Raw genomic sequence first — 17,235 nt, 5'->3', positions numbered from 1 at the left:
TGAGTAAACCAGTTCTTAAGCCACAATAGTCTAGACACCAGATGTGTTATTGAACTATACCGAAGTTAGGAATCAAGTAGCAGATTGGCCACAAGAACTAAGGACAAAAGACAAGTTATCAGAACAAGGCAATTGTCAGAGTCCTATTGGCAGCAAAAAGCTGACTCAAATAATTATAGAGACTTTATCTGTAATATTCTATATGGTGCTTCGTAGCATAAAAATAGCATAATAAATTATATTCACCTAATCCCTTTATAATTTCATTTGTTTTCTGTAAAAGTACTGCGATATAGAAATGGCTGCATTTTTCCTTCTGTTCAGTTGATGGCAAAACCAAAATTTAATGACTTTGCTCACAGATCCTATATGGCAGAAGGAGGAGGCAAACATAGGTTTCCAGGGACAGAGCTTGCTCCAATATGCCAAATAGGAATGATGCTACCTATGTTCAAGAGAACTGTGTTATAGTACAGTGACTTGCAGCCCAGTTTTCTTATCCTCTTTCCCTTCCCTATCCTTAGCTCATTTATTTGCCCTGTCTCTAGAAGCTGGAAAAACAAAACCAACTGAAGATACCCCTCGCAAAAAAAAGGGTAGATAACTGGTATTTCTGAACCTCTAGTTCAGACTATGACAATGCAGAGCTATGAGCAAGAAGTCTATCTGATGATTCATACAAAAGCCTGCCTTATTGTGAAGTTTTCATGCATCGTCCCCTTATTAAATGTATTTTGTGATATCCAGAATACTAAATTCTGGAAAGGCAGAGATAAACAATATTAACCTTCCTTCTTCTTTTGAAGAATCCCCTAATCTATTGAATTAGATAGCTATGTTGTAAAAAAGCATAGTATGTTCAGAAAGATTGAGGCATTCATCAGGTACAAGGGTAAGGAAGGGGGCTGAGTGGTCTTCTCTGAGATTAGTGGGGGATGTAGAAAGAAATCCCCTGGCTTTCTGTTCATGTTTCCTACAGCATGGCAGTCTCCCACCTGAGATCCCAGTGATGTATTTCAAACAGAAGCCAACAAGCAAGGGATTTTGGAAATGCTTCTTTCCCAGTAACCTTACTATTCCACCCATCCCAACACTTAAAAAGAGAACAGAAGGTTCAAGGAGTGGATCTGATAGCAAATAGGCCAAGAATGTGTACAGTGTCCAACTGGATATTAACACAAAGGTGCTTGGGACATGGAAACTTTAAAAACATTAGTCAATAATTATGACTTGTAATAACTCACTCTTGGAAGGCTGAACACAGTATTAATATAAATCAACATATAGTAACCCATGCAAAATTAAGTGCTTCATTTTACTTGAGGCCCCAAGCTGTTCAGTTATTATGAAAGAATCACTTTGCTGTTGCCCAAGTTTTCTTTGCATGGATGCATTGGCAAAAGATGAAAATTCCCTCTGTGAATATGAATTTTAATGATTGGGAAACAAAGAAACCACACATAATTCTGCAAGGTTCAAGGCAATTCCCATAGCTGTTAAAAATAAGAAGTATATAGAGGACTTGTATTGTAAGTCTTTATTTTTAATTACTATTATTAATCTTCTTGATTGAGGCAGTAAAAGGTAACCACTGACTCACTGAGCAGCAATTCAACAAGTCATGCAAACTACGATGTTGACAGCCTTTGTAGTCCTAAATGGATTGTGTCTAACTAAACCACTGTCTAATTACGGATCCTTTGTGATTTCACATTCTCATCTTATAGTCAATTTTTCTTTCTTTGATGTGGCATATTGTGTGCAGTAACTTACCTGAAAACATCAATATGGTTTTGAAAAGGATAAAATCAAATTGTAACAGTCTACGTTCCTATAATGTATGCATAGCCAAGGGGAAAGATGGTAAATAGGTATGCTGTCTCACCGTTTTTCCATGTTCCAGACATTGGAAATAACGATTCTATCCCCATACACTCTCTAAATAAAAGCAGCTAGATTTATTTCTCATATATTTATAAATCAACAGCTGATACACAGAAGACTGGGCCAACATTAGTGTATATTCAGATGCTAGAAAAGATTATAAATGGAGCGGACAAGACTTTCTGACTCCAGTGCTGACAATTACAGGAAAAAGGGCTTTATTAATTTCATCTGATATAACTGCAAAAAAGAGCTGTATTAACCTTAAGCATCTTATTTTAAAATGTTGATGCGAGCAAAAAGGTTATATCTACACTGATATGTGTACACAGACACACACACATACACACACGTGCGCATATTTAAAATCAGTGTTTCTAGGCACCTGGGTGGCTCAGTGGGTTAAGCCTCTGCCTTCGGCTCAGGTCATGATCTCAGGGTCCTGGGATCGAGCCCCTCATCGGGCTCTCTGCTCAGCAGGGATCCTGCTTCCTGCTCTCTTTCTGCCTGCTTCTCTCCCTACTTGTGATCTCTCTCTCTCTGTCAAATAAATAAATAAAATATTTAAAAAATAAATAAAATCAGTGTTTCTGATAAATAATTTTAGACAAACTTTTTCAGCTTTGGCTGCATATTGAGATCCCCAAGGGATATATATTTTTGTGAAATCCCATTGCATCTGGCCACACCCTGGACACCTAAATCAGAATCTCTGTGGTTGAGACCCATGCATCAGTATTTTTTTCCAGCTCATGGGATTAGTCTAATGTGCGACCAAGTTTAAAAGCCATAGATATATTATTGCAGAATTAAAAAAGAAATAAACTTTCACTTCCCTTCAAGTATTACAGATTTAGCATGTCATAATATAGTGTAAATATGAAATGCTGCTATAATAAAAGAGTGATTTTACTAGAATACCAGATTTCAGGAACTTAATTTGAGTAGTGGGCATCAGATAGTCCTTTCAAACTGATGAAAATTGCTATTGCAGTCTGCCACTTTTACTCCCATAGTTAATTACATATACATTGTGTTCCCACAGTAATGTCAACTTTTGCCAATTCCATTTAGATTATTACATAAAAGAAAACTAATATCTTCACAGGACAGATTGCTAAAAGAGCATTTGGTCTATATGCACATAATTTCAATGAAAGCTGTTCTCTGTGCTTTGTTTTAATCAAATGATTCTAGGGGATTCTCTGTTTTAAAGATACATGTTTGCGTATAAGATTAAAGCATAGTTTTTAAGTTCAGATGTTTTTTAGTAATATTCCAGACACCAATAATACCACTTAAAACATTTGATGTAGCATATAATGTGGGGCATAAATCTTTACTGTTAACTAATATTATTAAAGAATAAAATATATTATTATTACTTTATTATGCAGAATACTGAACCAGTTCTGTGACTTGAGACTTGCATTCTGTAAAATGAAGATTTTAATTAGTTAACTTTGACAGCTGTTTCCAAGTCCCCCATTTGGAGATTCTGAGCTTACTTCTGCAGTGTAGCCCAAGCAATGTCTCCTACACATTTCAAGTTACCTACTTTAATCTTATGTAAAAGATGTAAAAGCTGAGATGGCCAATGGTGAAATAATTCTTACAGTATCAGAAAGAAGTTGTTTGCCGTGTATCAGGAGAAGAGGTTATTAGAGAGGTCCAATCCATTTAAGTACATACCTCCTTCCATCATATAGGTCTCTTGTTTTTGTTTTGTTTTTAATTATGTCTTGAAAAAGCAGTGAGTTGAAACTGACAGCTTAGACACCTAAAGTTCTTTCAAAACAAAACAAAACCCTAAACTAAACTAAAACTAAATAGCCTTGTATATACTTTTTCTTGGCTAAACAAAAAATTGTTCTATTCACCTGTTGTAAAACGCACCCTTTTATATTTCTGTGTCTGAAATCAGGATGAGGAGCAGTGGTTAGTTACGACTATTGTCAACGAGCTAGCAGTTGTTACAAAGAACGATTTCTCAAGCTTGTATAAATGTGGTCATGACTGTTCACATAGTCATGCTTCACCTAAGTTATTAACCCGTGTTTAAACCACAGGTGCAGAGTTTAATTGTCATTCAACATTCCTTCAGAAAAGCTGTAGTCTGATTCAGTATTAGAACAAAAGTTATTGTGTGAAAAGAAAGGCAAGGAAATGGTGACAAGTATTAAATTTCATAAGACAAAGCAAATATTTATTGTCGGAGCAATGACCACAACTCTGTATTTTCTTGTTAATCAACAGCTGACTGATTTATATAGCTTTTTTTCTTATCATGTCAACCAGGCGACAGTATCACCAGGGATCTCATTAGAAATGCAGAATCTTGGGGTGCCTTGCCTCAGTGGCTAAGTTGCTTAAACATCTCATTCTTGATTTCTCATTCATGATCTCAGGGTTGTGAGGTGGAGCCCTGTTGGGCACCACACTGGGCGTGGAGACCACTTAAGATTCTCTCTCTCTCCCTTTGTGCCTCCTTAAAAAAAAATGCAGTGTCTTGGGCCCACCCCAAATTTACTAAAGCAGAATCTGCATTTTATCAAGATGCCCATGTAATTTCTTTGCACCTTAAAATTTGAAAAGCAACTTTATAGTTCCAAGGAAGATACCCACAAGTAGATGAAGGTGTTTTATATTTTGTTATTGAGATATGTACTTAATGTATGCCTCTAATATGTTAAGCAGTGCAACATAAAGCTGGAGAAAGCCCCTTAGAAAAGATGAAAGAAACTTCAAAGTAACAAAAAGCTGGTGTGACTGATTCATAAGCAAGCATGACAATATTGATAGAAATCTATGTTCAAGTAATTTTAAAAGCTTGTTCTATAAGCTCTATTTAGGTATTAAATGGATTCTAGTGATAAGAAAACATATGCTATGGTTTATTTGACTTTTTTTTTCTCTCCTAGCAACACTTAAAATGACCATGTATCTTACAATAGGTCAAACAATAGATGTGATGAAATACAGAAAATGGTAATAGAACAGTGTATCACAACCCCATTAGAAACCATGGAAATAACTCCTGTTCAGGAGCCGTTTGAGATAACAGGACAAACTGACATTGAAAATAATTAATTTGTATAGCTTAAGAATTATTCTAGAAATTATTTTATTATCATACAAAGTTTTCATTGCTAAATAATTTTTTACGTAGGAAGAAGAGGAAGAATTAATTAAAATATTAGCCACATTTTATTCATATGCTACATTAAATAATGACATAGTAGAAAATTTTTCTAAACATAATAGTTGCATTAATAGTAAATTAGTTCATTATAACTTTGTCACATACATTGAATATAAAATTAACATTTGTGATTAGATTTTTTCAACCACAAAAACAAAGCAGGATAGAAATATTTTATGTTGGGGGAAATTGGAAGGGGAGGTGAATCATGAGAGACTATGGACTCTGAAAAAAAATCTGAGGGGTTTGAAGTGGCGGGGGGCGGTGGGAGATTGGGGTACCAGGTGGTGGGTATTATAGAGGGCATGGATTGCATGGAGCACTGGGTGTGGTGAAAAAATAATGAATACTGTTTTTCTGAAAATAAATAAATTGGAAAAAAAAGAGGGCACGGATTGCATGGAGCACTGGATATGGTGAAAAAATACTGATTACTGTTATGCTGAAAATAAATAAATTTAATTAAAAAAAAAGAAATACTTTATGTAGCTGGATTTGAATATCTGCTTTTAGTTTGGTATTTTAAAAGGTTCATCTAAATATCTCATTCATTTTTTCTTTATTGGCATTTAGAATACAAAACGTACAATGTCCATGCGTATATAACATACCAAAAAATTTAACTTGAATTTTTTTTTTTCAAGTGATACTGGGTAGCCATTAGAGACTGCTGTCCTTGGGTTAAACCAACCTTTGTGGACTGTTGGACTGCTTTCAGCCTGATTTTCCAGTTTTACTTCTTTATTGATGCTGAGCATGATGGTCTTTAACACACTGTTTGCTCAGCTTGCTATTTTTTGGGGCAGAAGAATGGAGGTTTGAGGAAGATCATGGTGAGGACATTTTTTAATTTACCAAGATGGCTTTCTGAGTTCATTTAGTAAGAAGGTACTGCGATGCCCAAGTCACGTGCTGATGAGGGATATAGAAAACATTGGAATCTTGCCACCAGAATGGGAAAAGATGACTATGAATCAAAGTACTTTTTCCCCACTACATTTTGACTTTTCTGTATACACGATATATTCTATAGGGTGGATCATTAATGAATGCTTTTCAAATAAATATACGTAGAGAAAATGTCATAGTTCAGGTATAGTTCCTTCTTATCTGGCTACACTACAGAAGACTTCACTGAGTAGATGAAATTTCAGACTGTTTTAAAGGATGATTAACATCTCAAAAGTCATACAATCAGTATTTGTTTAATTATATACCGTTATGTCCCACATTTTATTGAATTTTTTTTCACTTGCCTGTGAGGAAGGCTAATTTTAACAATGCTTATTTTGTGTCGTGTATGAGATCATTCATGAGTGGCAGGAAGTATCTAGTTCATTTTATTTTGGGGACGATTTTAATTCTCCAGCTCTTTAGAATATTTCCCATGAAACTATAACCTAAGGTGAATAAACTCTGTTCCTGTTCCAGATACCCAAAGATTTTTTTTTTTCTAAAATTTTATAATTACATGAGTTAAATGTCTGAATGTTGACACGTTGATGGGGGGTGAGGACCAGCTACATGTTAAAGTGAGGGTGATCACCTAGAGCACTACACATACTATTTATCCAAATGTACCTTTTTAGATTGATTTATCGAAAAGTAAAATTTGTGCTTCTTTGGATTTATAAGAAAAATTATTATTTTTTTTTCTCAGAACAGCAAGTTCTAAAAGTGATGAGAATTATGGTGTGGTCTGGGGGCACCTGGGTGGCTCAGTTGGTCTAAGCATCTGTGTTTGCTTCAGATCATGATCCCAGGGTTCTGGGATCCAGCCCTACACTGGGCTTCCTGCTCAGCTGGGAGCGTGCTTGTCCCTCCCCCTCTGCCTCTCCTCCTTCTGTACTCTCTCTTTCTCTCTCTCTCTCTCTCTCTCTCTCTCTAAGTAGAATTAAAAAAAAAAATTATTGTGTGCTGTGTGTGACTGATAGCGTTTGTATCACCTGGAAGCAAGCTTTTTTTCAAAAATGGTAATCTTGGGGTACACTCCAGACTGACTGAATCTGAATCTGCATTATAAGAAATCTCTAGGCAATTCCTGTGCATGCCAAAGTTTGGGAAGTGCTAGTACCCTATTCCTTTTCCTGATCTCCACTTTTGATTATGTAGTACTAACCGAAAATCTGCAAAGTAAATCCTAGCCCCTCAGTGTTTCCTTCAAAGTAGACATGGTTTATAGCATTCTCAAACAGAATGGAAAACACATGACTAGATTTTAGAAAAGAAGTTAATAGCAGCTTTATATGCTTCAGAACTCTGTGAGCATGTCTTTTCATGTTCTTATGACTTTTTGAGTTATACAATAAGTTTTTTTTTTTCTGAACAAGGAATAAAATTATATCCGCTAAATGAATTCATATGTCCCTGTTATACTGTGGTCTTCTGTTGATAGTGTCAGAATGTTATTTTAGCTTTCTTAGACTTGTGGAAATCATTCTGCTTGTTCCCTACAGGAATTAGAATAAAATACTAACAATTATGCATCTTTAATTTTCAAAATGCCAAGTAATTACTCACATTTACATAAAGGAAAATTATTTTAGATAATCGTAAGGTATTTCCATAGTAAGGGACAGTTAAATCTAAAGAGTTATCGTGAATATTTTTATTACAATAATCAGAATGAAAAATGAATTTAAAAGCTTGCCTCTCTTCTTTCTTTTCCAGATGCAAGACAAAGGTCTACCCTGATGAACTTCCAAACACAAGTGTAGTCATTGTGTTTCACAATGAAGCTTGGAGTACTCTTCTTAGAACTGTTTACAGTGTTATAAATCGTTCCCCACGTTATCTGCTCTCTGAGGTCGTCTTGGTAGATGATGCCAGTGAAAGAGGTATAAATATTCTTCCCCCTATATATTTTTTTAATTAAAAAAACTTCATTATGGTTGAAAAGATAGCGGGGTAATGATCTGTATTTTCCTTAAAATTCTAATAGCCTGGAAATCACCTATCAAATTTCATCAATATACCTAGCCAGTGCCAATTCCAGGAGTCTGCGACTAATTCTTTCAGTTTCTCTCATGATTCCATTTGGTCCATAGTAGCCTAAGAAATCAAACAAAGTGATGTTCAAAAGTGTTTATTTTTTTTTTCCAACTTAAATGATCACATGATTGAGCATTAATACGACTTTGTGGACTTCTGTCTTTTGTGTGTGTATGTGCAGGTAAAAGCAAAATAACTTGCCATTAAGAAGTCTCCATTTACTCTTGTGGCCCAGTTTCTAAATTAAAGTCTGGTATATTAACTTCCAATTAATGTCCTTATCTTTGCCAGTCAACTGATAGAGTTATTGTGAAATATACATTAATTTACTAATAAGATCTTTCTGTATTTATTTCACCTAATGCAAAAAAAATGATGGGAGTTGGCTTCCATTTCTGTGTGTTGAATTCCTTCTGGGCAGTAGTAGCTCTGCTATGTCTTCGAATAGTTTCAAAACTTTATAAATTCTTATTGCACATTACAGATTTTCTCAAGTTGACATTAGAGAATTATGTGAAAAATTTAGAGGTGCCGGTAAAAATTATTAGAATGGAAGAGCGCTCTGGGTTAATACGTGCCCGCCTTCGAGGAGCAGCTGCTTCAAACGGGCAGGTCATAACTTTTCTCGATGCACATTGTGAATGCACCTTAGGATGGCTGGAGCCTTTGCTGGCGAGAATAAAAGAAGACAGGTAAGAATTCATGTGTTATGTCTGCCTGGGTTTTGACTGAACCTGTTAGCACAGTTCCAGGTACCCGTCAAAACTTCCTTATAAATTGCTATTTTTAGAAGGTTTATTATCTAGCTTTTAAAAAGCACCCCTCCCCCATTTAATATAGGCTGCTTCATACTGAGTATTAATATTTGTTTAAGAAACAGTTGAGCAATTCAAACAGTAAAAATGTGTTGAATATTCATTTCGTAGGTGATAGAAATGAATCCAATTTGGAATAGTGTCATGTTTTATAAAATTTTTAAGCACCTCATTGTGTCCCCACAACCACCCTGTGAGGAAGGTAACATGGGTGTTCTCGTCTGTACTAGTACTAGGGAGGAGCAATGAATTAAGTAGCTTGTCCCAGTTACTGGAAGTGTTGAGAATAACAATTTACTTCTTCCCATTCCCAGACCAGTCTTTTCTATACTGGGTCACTGCCCTTATTCAAAATCGGGTTCAAAACCACCAAGAGGATCTTAAAAATGAAGACCCACACTCACACATTCCACTAGAATGAAATCATGGTTAAAAAAAACAAAAACCAAAAACAGAACACAGCTATCAGAATTTTAACTATTTAAACAATGGTGCCAGTTTGTATACACAAATTGTGAAATCTGAAAAAATTGACTAGTACTTTATAGGAATTAAGAACCCTCACACTTAACTGAAATTCCATCTGATAATGATGCTATCAAGTACAAGTTTTCTTGCAGATATTTGTACGCACTGATGATAAATGATTCCTAATTCCTAAGTACCTAATGAAAACAACTGTGTTGAATGCCCTGGTATAATAACAAAGCATTACATAACAGCATAACACCTTGTTTGCATAGTCATTTCACCTACCCCAGAAAGGTCTTCCTAGAATTGAAGTTTTTAATTAAGCATCCAAGACAGGGGCTGCTTAGGGTGAGCTAGTCCAACTACATCATGTAAACGGCAGGATTTGGTACTTGCCAGGAAGATAGATGGGGGTTGTCAGTAAAATGAACCATAGCAGTTGAAGAAAGCAGTGGGAACCTTTTAGTCAACTGAGTGTAGTACACAGCTAATAACATTTTTCCACTCCATGTATTGTACAGTATGCACTGGAGGGTAAGGCTGGCAAAGTAAAATGAACTTAGAACATCTTAAATGCATTTCCTGGCAACTTTTCCTACATTATGGTGCTCTTTTAAACATGTGCTTCATATTCAACTTACTGAATTTTTAATATAATATTGTTCAATATCATCATGCATAGATCATTTATTTTTTAATCTAACCATATGTTTATATTGTATTTGCATGTAATGATTTCTAATGTCTTGTCCTGCTTATATGTTCAAAAGGTGCCATAACTAGATAATAAAGTCCTATTCGAGGTTATCAGAACGAATTTTGCCTCCTTACAAATTAAGCCATTAAATTTAATGAAGAAGGAGAGAAAAATACTAATTTTATAAGGACCAGAATTACCAAGAAACTTTTCCAAGGCTGGATGAATCCTATTGATTTCAGAGAACTCGAGACTTTGGCTAATTGTGTGGAGTAGAAGACCTAGTTGAAAGTGAGCATTTGTGATTACTGGTGTTACAAAACCAGAATAAATTATGGACAACATTTATTTGCTTTCCACACTTATGGGTGATTCAAAAGCATACTTATATTTATCCTCTACAAAATATGAAAATTAAGCTCTGGTCTTTGGAATTGGCTACAAGCAATGCAAACTTGAGTAGACCTGAACATTCATTGTAGAGATGACAGACTGATCTTGTCATAAAAACTTATAAGCCAGGAATAGAGGAAGACTGGAAGAAGCACAACATGGATTAAAAGAATATCCAGTATTCTGCTTGAAGTTTCTTACCCTAAAAAGCCACCATCAAGAACACCCAGTCGATCATGAGATCAAACACCAGAAACTTAAGTTGCTTATCTTTCCCTGTTTTAAAATATGTATATTGTTATGGTAAATTCTGAGATCTAGGACAACACACTTAGAAATCGTCATGTCCCTCATACTTTCAGAGGAGACATTTACTTACACTGATGATCATGAATTTCACGTTGCTCTGTTTGTTGATTTTTACTTGTTTGTTTCTATAGTAGATATTTTCTCCAGGAAAAAAAAAATTCAGAACTCTTTAAACTAACCTGCCCCCTTTGAGATTCAAAATACCAGGTCTAATTTGCCATCATCCACTCTCTGCTTCTGCGTGCTGTTTTTTTTTCAGTGAGCTCTAGCTAAAATGATGCATAAGATCAAAGTAGAGCTACTAATCGTGCTGTGGGTGGAGGTTTTATGAAAAATAGACCACGTTCATCCTGCTGAGTTAGTACTTAGAATGCGTTTGGAAATCAACTGGAAGACCAATTAGTATATTTGATTAGATTATAAATGATAGAATGAAGTAGAAACTATAAGCAAGATGTAGTAAAAGGAAATGACTTCCATTGAGAAAGAGAATAAAATGAAAATAAAGTCATATTAAAGTCACAAAATGATTGAATTTCAGCTTAACATCTATACTGAGTCTGAAGAAGTTAATGTAGTATTTAAATTAATACTCATATGTAAACTGGTTTTGCTTTTTCTGCAGGAAAACAGTTGTATGCCCCATCATTGATGTGATTAGTGATGATACCTTTGAATATATGGCTGGGTCAGACATGACTTATGGGGGTTTTAACTGGAAACTGAATTTCCGTTGGTATCCTGTTCCCCAAAGAGAAATGGATAGGAGGAAAGGAGATAGAACATTACCTGTCAGGTATGTAGTGTATATCTTCCAAAGGATAGTATGTGTGTTTCTATAATAATTAAGGAGTATTGTAAATCTGAGCTCTCATTTTTAAATCTTTTAAAAGATTACTTTTTGTTCATATACACATTTGCATGATCATTGCTTACATGATAATCTAAGAATCAGTGAAATATTAAATTTAGTTTAAATTAGCACAGGCAAATTTAACTATTGGCAGAAGTGCCAGATTTCTTTGGAAACTTTGTATATTCTGATACATAGAATATATTTATTGTGGATTTTCTATCTGACAGTCTTGATTATTCTAGTAAATATGTATCTTACCTAAATGCATATGCTTTATAAATAGAGATATTCTCAAAATTGAAATAACCAAAAATGTTTTGTCAGATACTCTAAATTTACCAACCTCAAAGAACTATCTTCCCTATGGATACAAAAGAAAGATCCATTTGGAAAATTCTAATATATTAACAATTATGAAGGATTTATTTTTGTTCTAAATTAAGTAAAAATAGCTACTTAATTTGAAGTATTGATTCATAAAATATGTTTGCTATTAATACAAAATAAGAAATATCATGTGTATCTTTAATTGTCCAGATAAGAATTACTCACTGTCTTAATATAAAATGATCACCTTCTTATTTTAACACATTACTGTGTACCTCTTACCTGCAACCAAAAATTGATTTCCTAACAATATATTTGAGAGGGAGGGTCACTAGTTTTGCTCTTTAAAGATTAATTTGGCAAATTGTGATTTAGTTTCATTCCAAAACTATATATAGGACCCATTATCTAAACAATATATATGACCCATTATCTAAACAATATATATGACCCCTTATCTAAATTGTTGATCTCCTAACCTGCTGAAAAAATGACTTACCCATTGGCAAGACTGATTACCTAGTGAATGAATTAAAGCTAACTCTAAAAATTGGCTCATGAAAGAGAACAGCTGTTATCAAACAGTTAAAATTGGGATAGTTAACCCTCTTAAGGAGATAATTATTACATCAAAGAGAAAAAATGTGGCTCTGAACAGTTTCATAAAGACATGAAGTTATTATGTCAGTGTTTAAGTATAACTTAGTGGTCTTTAAATCTTGCTATAATCTTCACATTCACCAAGTCTTAGCGATCATTGCTTTTAACAACTTGAGGAAAGACAGGCATTTTTATTACCATTGTTCATTAGAAATCCTGTTTTCCCAGATCATGGTTTCATTTAGTGTTAGCTGATTTTTCAGCTTCTAAACCTATGTCAGAATTTTCAGGATACTTGACCAGTACACTCAAATATAATGTGTTTATTCATTTGAGAATGAAGTTTGAAAGAATGTAATTTTTTAAAACACATTGGCAAAAGACATTCTTTATTTAACTTTATTTTCTCATAAGAGTGAAAAGGTAGATAGATAACTCAGAGTTACCCAACATTCACAGTAAGAAATTGTTGATCTCATACACAAAAGTAAAGATCTACATAGAAATTGGCCATTATTTCTCATCTTTCACCAGTTAAATAAAGGAAATATCCAGCTTGCTGTGTTTTAACCACAATTTACATGTTTTTACTATAGTAACATGGAGACCCAATAAAATCAAAGTATATTATATCTGTTTTTCCCAGTAATGGCACAGTATTTCACTTTATAAAGTGCTGAGGGAGCTGAAACAAGAGAAAGAGAGAAACCTCAGTCTTTGCTGAAGTTCCAGATTTTTATGGCAAAAGGTTAATTAATTCACAGCCTGTGTTGTAACAGCCTGCAGGTAATTTTCATCAGCATAGCTGTAATGTGAACTTTCTTTGTACTTGTAATCTATTACTCGAAGACGTGATCATTTTTCTCAAATTCGTACAAACAGATAAATCATTCTAGGTGTTGAAGATGATTTTTTTCCCTACTTGATTAACAGAATTCTGAATAGCTAAAGTGATTAAAATGAGGTTGAAATTTTAGCTTTTTTAGCAGAATACCTCATTTAAAATGTCAGTTATGACAGAACTTTCGAGTGACTATAATTGGCTAGTTAGTCATCATTTAGAAATACAGTCATGCATCTGCATACATAGAGAACCAACTTGAACTTGTGACTTAACCTTAGCTATACCACATTTAAACTAAACTTTATAATGGTTGTACATATTATTCTATTGTCAGCTTCTGGGCTTTGATATTTTCATTTTGATACTAAGTGAAGTTTGTAAAATACTTGGTATTTGTGAAGTTATGAGTTTGGAATAATAGCACACATAACCTTGAACATTTAGTTTTCTTAAATCAGTAAACTCTCCTTGACATTTTAGCAGTCATATTATATGATTTTTAGTAATATCTCAATTATATGTGCAACAATAGAGTAATCAAGTTGTTAAACCAGAGGTCATAAACCAGGAGCTTATGTATCAGACATGCCGTGTAGATGTGGGTTTTGTTGTTTGAGGGTTTTTTTTTTGGGGGGCATACATAGTGTTTTGCATTTTAAAAAATTACCAATATTAAAAAAATTTTTTTTATTAACATACAGTGTATTGTTTGTTTCAGGGGTGCAGGTCTGTGATTCATCAGTCTTAATTCATAGCACTCCCCATAGCACATACCCTTCCCAATGTCCATCACCCAGCCACTCAACCCCCCACAACTCCCTCCCCTCCAGCAGCTCTCAGTTTGTTTCCTGAGACCAAGAGTCTCTTAAGGTTTGTCTCCGTCTCTGGTTTCATCTTGTTTCATTTTCTATCCCTTCCCCTATGATCCTTGTCTTATTTCTCAAATTCCTCAAATCAGTGAGATTATATGATAATTGTCCCTCTTGGATTGACATATTTCCCTTAGCATAATACCCTCTAGTTCCAGCCACACCATTTCAGGTGGCAAGATTACCAACATTGTAAAAATAAGATGTTCTAAGTAAATGTATGAATTTTTAATCTATCCTTGAAAAGTCAGATCTTGCTATAGTGGTCTTGTTTTCCTACTTTGGCACCATCAGGTGGGGTTGAGTAAAAGTTACCATTTACAAATAGCCTAAGGGGTGCCTGGGTGGCTCAGTCAGTTAAGCATCTGCCTTCAGCTCAGATCATGATTCCAGGGTCCTGGGGTCGAACCTTGCATCTGGCTCCCTTGCTCGTCAGGAAGGCTGCTTCTCCCTCTGCCTCTGCCTGCTGTTCCACCTCCTTGTGCTCTCTCTCTCTCTCTCTCTCTCTCTGGTATGTCAAATGAATAAATAAAAAAAAATAAATCTTCAAAAATAGCCTAAGGATTTACCTTAGTCCCCCAACCCCTTTTCTTGTGTGTTCCTGAGGTTAAGGCTGAGGATCAGTGTCCATTTGCCACCATTCTTTTTTTTTTTTTTTTTTAAGATTATTTATTTATTTAGTTAGTTGACAGACAAAGATCACAAGTAGGCAGAGAGGCAGGCAGGGAAAGAGGAGGAAGCAGGCTCCCCACTGAGCAGAGAGCCTGATGTGGGGCTCTATGCGAGGACCCCAGAATCATGACCTGAGCCGAAGGCAGAGGCTTTAACCCACTGAGCCACCCAGATGCCCCCATTTGCCACCATTCTTTTTTTTTTTTTAATTTTATTTATTTATTTGACAGAGATCACAAGTAGGCAGAGAGAGAGAGGAGGAAGCAGGCTCCCTGCTGAGCAGAGAGCCCGATGCGGGGCTCGATCCCGGGACCCTGAGATCATGACCTGAGCCGAAGGCAGCGGCTTAACCCACTGAGCCACCCAGGCACCCGCCACCATTCTTGTTTAAAGAAATGTTTCTTGGTAACTGTCCCAGTCAAGCTTGTTGCAACTAATCAACTTCACGTGTTGACTTTTTTTGCCTCGCTATAATCTTTTAAATTTGTGACCTTGACTTAGAGGCTACTGCCTGGGAAATGATTGAATTGGAAGCTCATGAAACATGTTAGCCCTGCATGAATACGCATCTCCATGACCTAATGGAATAGGGAACCAGTAACATAAGTTATATGGTAATGCAGATAATTCCCTAAATCATTTCATTAGGTTGGGACTGTATTATGCATTTTGCTAGTATGTGTCTTTTTTTGAGGTGATATGGTTCAGGCTACTGAAGTGAGTTGGATTATGTATGCAAATGTGCATGCCTCCCCACTGTGGAGCCCTGTGCTAGGTTCTGCTCATACAAAAATGAATCTGGCTATCTCTGCTCTGAAGTGGCTCACTGGTGCTGGCCATTTGATGCTGGACAAGGGAATGGGGAGAGCCTAAGTGGCCAGAGTGCGGATGCACAGGAGTTAGACTACATCAACTGCTAGAGCAGTATGTGCTTCTGGAAGAATCTGGCTTTAATCTTACTGATTGTTTTAGTTTCCTAATTATGCCCTGTAGTAATCCTCAATAAATAATTACAAAGATAATAGTTTCTACTTTAATTTCTCATTGATTAAAATAGGTTACTTTATTAAAAAACCTACTAGTTATTTATCAAGTCTATATAGCTTTCTTTACTCTTTCTGTCTGCCTTATGGACTCTTTTACATTTGGTCATTATTAATATTCTTGACATGACTTTTTTCATTCTTATGTGGAATACCATATTCAGGATCTTCCTCAGGTAAAATAAAAGTGTTAGATTTGCTTCTAATATTTGCTCTCATAACAAATCAAACATAGATATAATGATGAATTTTATTTCTTACACATTTTACTTACTAGTGAGATCCCTTTTTATTAACATTTGTCTGATATTATACGTTTATTTTTCTCTCAACTGGGATTAGGAATTTGTAAAGAAGATAAAATTAATTAAACATTATTAATAACATCTCAGATTATAATTATTGTTCCTTATTGTGAAAAACTCATAAGATGTTCACATATATTAGTTCCTGTAACCTTCTAATGTGATATCATAGAGGAAGCATTGAGGCTGGCTTAGAAGGATCTAGGTTTTATTTGAAGCTCCTTCGATTGGGAAATTACCCATTCTTCTCAACTATGAAAAGGAATACTATTCCCTCTTTTGCTTAACTTGTGAAGTGTTAACATGTTAAATGAGAAATATATTTGAAAGGAGTTACTTTAAATTTACTTCTGAAAATGTAAGTAACAAATATATGTGTTCCTAAATAAATGTGACAAGTATCTAAAGATATAAAGAAGCAGAACACCAATGAGCCACCTCTTTTAGTATTTCATTATATTTCCTTCCAGAGGGTTTCTTTTCAGATAAATAGATTTTTCCATAATTGTTCTTATTTATTTATCTGAGAAAGAGAGCAAAAGACCAAGAGAAAGCAGGAGCAGGGGGAAGGGCAGAGGGAGAAGCAGGCTCCTCGATGAGCACGGATCCCAATGTGGGGCTTGATCCCAGGACCCCAAGAACACAACCTGAGCCAAAGTCTGATGCTTAACTAGCTGAGCCACCCAGGTGCCCCAGATTTCTCCACAATTTAAAAATTGATATATTATTGTTTTTATCCATGCCATTAATTTTTTTTTCAAAAATAAAAATTTTAATGGTTGCTAGCATCTCAATTATTTACTTAGCATCTTAATTTTTTTAAAGATTTATTTATTTATTTTAGAGAGAGTGAAGGTTGAGAGAGAGCCGGGGTTGGGCAGAGAGAGAGAGAGAGAGAGAGAAAGGAGAGAGAATCCTAAAGCTGACTCCCTGCTGAGCATGGAGGCATGACATGGG

General features: G+C 35.2%; 1 protein-coding gene across 2 annotated transcripts in view; it reads left to right on the top strand.

Annotated features, from left to right (window-relative positions):
• Nucleotides 1–17,235, top strand: part of GALNT13 (polypeptide N-acetylgalactosaminyltransferase 13) — a 540,912-nt gene that overhangs the window by 332,653 nt on the left and 191,024 nt on the right. For both annotated transcript variants that reach the window (XM_059167305.1, XM_059167304.1), the window contains 3 exons: nt 7,757–7,923; nt 8,562–8,769; nt 11,388–11,558. In XM_059167305.1, coding sequence (XP_059023288.1) covers nt 7,757–7,923; nt 8,562–8,769; nt 11,388–11,558 — 546 coding nt within the window. The remainder of the gene's footprint in view (nt 1–7,756; nt 7,924–8,561; nt 8,770–11,387; nt 11,559–17,235) is intronic.

Source organism: Mustela lutreola, chromosome 3 (genome assembly GCF_030435805.1).
Source record: "Mustela lutreola isolate mMusLut2 chromosome 3, mMusLut2.pri, whole genome shotgun sequence".
In the NCBI taxonomy this organism is placed as follows: domain Eukaryota; kingdom Metazoa; phylum Chordata; class Mammalia; order Carnivora; family Mustelidae; genus Mustela; species Mustela lutreola.
Note: the sequence above shows the minus strand (reverse complement) of the source record. Positions and strands in the feature narration are given on the sequence as shown.